The 4,204-nt window shown below is 32.5% G+C and overlaps 1 protein-coding gene across 1 annotated transcript in view; it reads right to left on the bottom strand.

The window, feature by feature from the left end:
- Window positions 1-3,284: 3,284 nt before the first annotated feature.
- LOC107739046 (X-ray repair cross-complementing protein 5) overlaps window positions 3,285-4,204 on the bottom strand; it is a 13,088-nt gene continuing 12,168 nt past the window's right edge. The window contains 2 exon segments of the mRNA XM_016551014.1: window positions 3,285-3,372; window positions 3,527-3,601. Coding sequence (XP_016406500.1) covers window positions 3,358-3,372; window positions 3,527-3,601 — 90 coding nt within the window. The 3' untranslated portion in view covers window positions 3,285-3,357.

The raw sequence follows: 4,204 nt of genomic DNA, 5'->3' as shown, positions 1-4,204 counted from the left end.
TATTTATAACATACTATAAAATTTACAGATCATACTAAATAGATAAATAAACATTTTTAGTAGTTTATTTTAGTAGTTTGGTGTTAAAAAGCGGAACTACAAAAAAGCATGTTTTCAAATCTTTGTAAACGCCCCTTTCGCACGCCACGCCTCCCTCAACTCAAAAACCAATCACAAACACAGCTCTTACGGTCTATAAAAGTGAAGACATGTCTCACTAGTTTCAATCAAAAGTCTAATATATTAGGAATACCTGTGACTTGAACCCAAATATAAACCCAAACATTCCATCAGATTCCTCCAGCTTGTAAAAACACTGCCGATATATTCACCCTTTTTTTACACCGCTGTCTGTTTCTTTGTATTTTGGCAAGCTTTAACTTCCCATTTCCCGTGTGTGAGTGAATAAGATCAATGCATTACGCAGCGATCAGGGCTGAGGATGTTTTACACGGTGACCTTGTGTTTAACAACCATCACGCTTTTCCTATCAGTTAACCACTGACTGCAGAAGCACTTTTAAAAGGTGAATCACTGATTACTGCAAATGACTCAATTAAAGCAGACAATTACTGCACATAATGACTGAATATGAAAAGCATTTTAAGGGGCCCTTGGCTTTTGGGGGTCCAAGGTGATTGCCGACCTTTGCCTGATGGGTAAGTCCGCCTCTGATGAGTGCATGTGAGATGAGTAGAGGAAATTATTCATTTTAATCTATGGAACAGCATGTTATCCTGTTAAACTGCCCGAATCTGTGCAAAACGTGTCAAGAACGTGTGCAGGTCACATTTCACCCCAAAATAAAAAGAAACAAACTACATAAATTACCTTATTAATAGAAAATAAATAAGATCTTTTTTTTTTTGCATTCATGCCAATGAAGCCCATTTTCCCCATACATTCATTAACATAATACAAAACAACCTCATTGTCATTACTGTAATGAAAAAGACTAAGAATTACTGTGTTACGAATATTGTCAGATCTGCGATAAATTGTTTTTGTTCCTCTATTGTCGATTAGGATAAAAGCAATGGCTAAGGGCATAAACGTAAATGTTATAGGTTTCGTATTTTAAAAATAAATGTAAAATAAAATAAATGTTAGTGGTTTAAATGTAAGTAAATGCAATGAACAAAAAACTCTTGATATGTGACAGAAATGAAAATAATTTTTTGCATTAAAAATAAATTAAAAATCTTAGTGGTTCTTAAAAATAGTAAAAAAAACAAAAAACAAAAAAAAACACACACATATATATATATATAATGTAGTAAATGTATTACAGTAATTACAGAAATAATATCACAGAAATAATGGAAAATACAAAAAAACTCAATATATGACAGCAATGAAAATTATTTTTTGGATTAACAATAAATTGAAAATCTAAAAGGCTCTAAAAATCTATTATATAATGAACAAATGTATATAAATGTAATATAAATGTATTGCAGTAATGAAAATCACCCTTTTTCACACAAAAAATATTAATTAAAAATAAATTAAAATGTTAACTGTTCAAAAAATTTGCAAATAATAAACAAAAATAAATAAATGTAAATCTATTTCGGTAGTAAAAAAAAAACTGGATATGAATGAAAATCATATTTTGCATTAAAAATAAATTTTTACATCTATAAAAGGTTAAAAAAAGGACTATATAAAGAATAAAAATGTATGATTTTATAATTTTTTCTTTTGATTTTGGGGGTGAATTGTGACCTGGTGATTCGCCTCATCACTGTTCTCATTCATTAATAACATCTTCCTGTCTGAATTATTTGGACCCTACACGTGTCGTCTCGTCTCCTCATAACACAGTTGTTTTAAGCAGGTTTCTGGGAGCCTGCAGCTCGACCCAGGAGACGGTGGCCTGAAACTGCAGCGTGTGCGTCTTCACAGAAGCGGGGGAGGATTGAGGCGCTTGTGTGTCCTCAGCAAAACTGAGATCATCAGCCCCGAAAGACACGCCACAATTTATCAAACCCTCAACGGCTGGCAAACAAAACCAGGGTTTATGAGCGTGGATCATGAAGGTGAGCGTATCAAACATCTTGACAGATCCCTCCCAGCTGATTAATGATGCAACGTCAGACTCAATTCTGCAAATCGGTTCTTTCAAACTGTTCGTTTCCATGAACTGGTCTAAAAAGTCGACGGCGTGGCATATTAAATGCTCTAAAAATAATAATGCTAAATGTAGGCACATTTAATTCACATCCTGATCTGCTGCTCCAACAGGGAAACTGGATTGAAAATGAAAATTACAACTGGAAATAATGGCAATTAAAAAAACAAATGACAATATGACAGTAATTAAAATCGTATTTTTTGCATTAAAAATAAATTTTAAAAACTTGTCCTTAAAAAAAATTGTATATAATAAACAAATAAATATAAATGTAATGTAAATGCATTGCAGTAATGAAAATCACCATTGGGAATAATGGGGCGGGGGTGAACTCTGGATGAAAATAATTCATATTCATAACCATTGAGAATAATAGGAATTACAAAAAAAATAAAAATATCTAGATATGACGGTAAAGATTTTTTTCACCCACTAAAACGGAATTAAAAATCGTAATGGTTCTAAAAAATATAAGTATATAATAAACAAATAGATATAAATGTAATGTACATGTACTGCAGTAATAAAAAAAAAAAAATCACCATTGGGAATAATAAAAAAACAAAAACCTCTGCATATAACAGTAATGAAAATCAAACTTTTTTGCACTAAAAATGAATTAAAAATCTTAATGGTTCTAAAAAGTATTAGTATTTAATAAACAAACAGATATAAATGTAATGTAAATGTATTGCAGTAATGAAAATCTCCTTTGGGAATAATAATAACTACAAAAAAAAGCATATTACAGTAAAAAAAGTTATGAAAATCATTAAAATAACAAATCTTAATGGTTCTGGCAAAAAATAGATATCAATGTAATGTAAATGTATTACATTGAAAATCACCATTAGGAATAAAATTAAATTAATTTGTAGTACAGTAGGTTCTTTTATCTCTCATGAGCTGAAATGTGTTTTTTTTTCATCAGGACTAAAGGGAATTTTAATCAAGAAATTAGTTTTATTTAGTTTGATCTTTTATTTGAGCTTCACTGGCTGTATAAAGTACATGAACATTTATTTTCCTTTAGAAAATCCAACAAATACAGACTGTGCAACATTCAAGTAATCAAACTGGAGCAACATAATCGTCGCAAGTACAAAATAACTTGATTTAGTGAAGCACTTGAACTCTTTTTGGAGATGTGTGTTTCATAATTAAACACAAGAAACGGAGTTGCATGAGGTGGATGGACGCAGGTGTTGAAGACATCCGCTTTACATCATGTCCAGCTGCATCAAAAAACATCAGTCAACAACTTAGCATGTTGTCAAATCTCTAATAAGTATAAAGGAGTTAATATACTTTCAGACCATAATCACACTCACAAATATAATAATGTATATGCTTGTCATGAAAACAACCAAACAAGCATGAAATGCTCACCAGATCGTCCACATCTCCAGTGTCGTCCTGCGCTGGAGCCGCTTGCACTTTCTCTTTCTGCTCAAACACCAAGAACTAGACCAGCAAACACAGAGTTAACCGACCATAATAACACACAGACTTTACCAACAACCTCGATGTGTAAAACAGATGTCAAAAATACCAAATTAAACACTAAAACCAAAAATATGAGTTTGGCAATGTGCTCACCCTCAGACCATCCAAGATTAGGATGAGTTTGTTTCTTCATCAGATTTGTAGAAATGTAGCACTGCATCAGTGTCTCAGCAATGGATGCTCTGCAGTGAATGGGTGCCGTCAGAATGAGAGTCCAAACAGCTGATAAAAACATCACAATAATCCACAAGTAATCCACAGCACTCCAGTCCATCAGTTAACATCTGGAGAAGACAAAAGCTGCGTGTTTGTAATAAATTCATTATTAAGACATTTTTTACTTCAAACCGTTGCTTCCAGCTAAAATATGAGTCCATCATCCATAATAATGCTTCCTCCAGTGAAAAAGTGGTCTGGTCTGAATCAGGAGAGAAATCTGCACAAATCAAGCACCATTTACAAGCCAAAACAGCTCTAAACAAATATGTGGCTGGATTTTGATGTGAGAGACAACAGGAGATGCACTTTTTCACTGGAGGAAGCATTATTATGGATTATGGA

The sequence above is a fragment of the Sinocyclocheilus rhinocerous genome, unplaced genomic scaffold (genome assembly GCF_001515625.1).
Source record: "Sinocyclocheilus rhinocerous isolate Xijiao unplaced genomic scaffold, SAMN03320098_v1.1 scaffold1096, whole genome shotgun sequence".
NCBI lineage: Eukaryota > Metazoa > Chordata > Actinopteri > Cypriniformes > Cyprinidae > Sinocyclocheilus > Sinocyclocheilus rhinocerous.
This window is presented reverse-complemented; position numbering and strand designations above follow the sequence as displayed.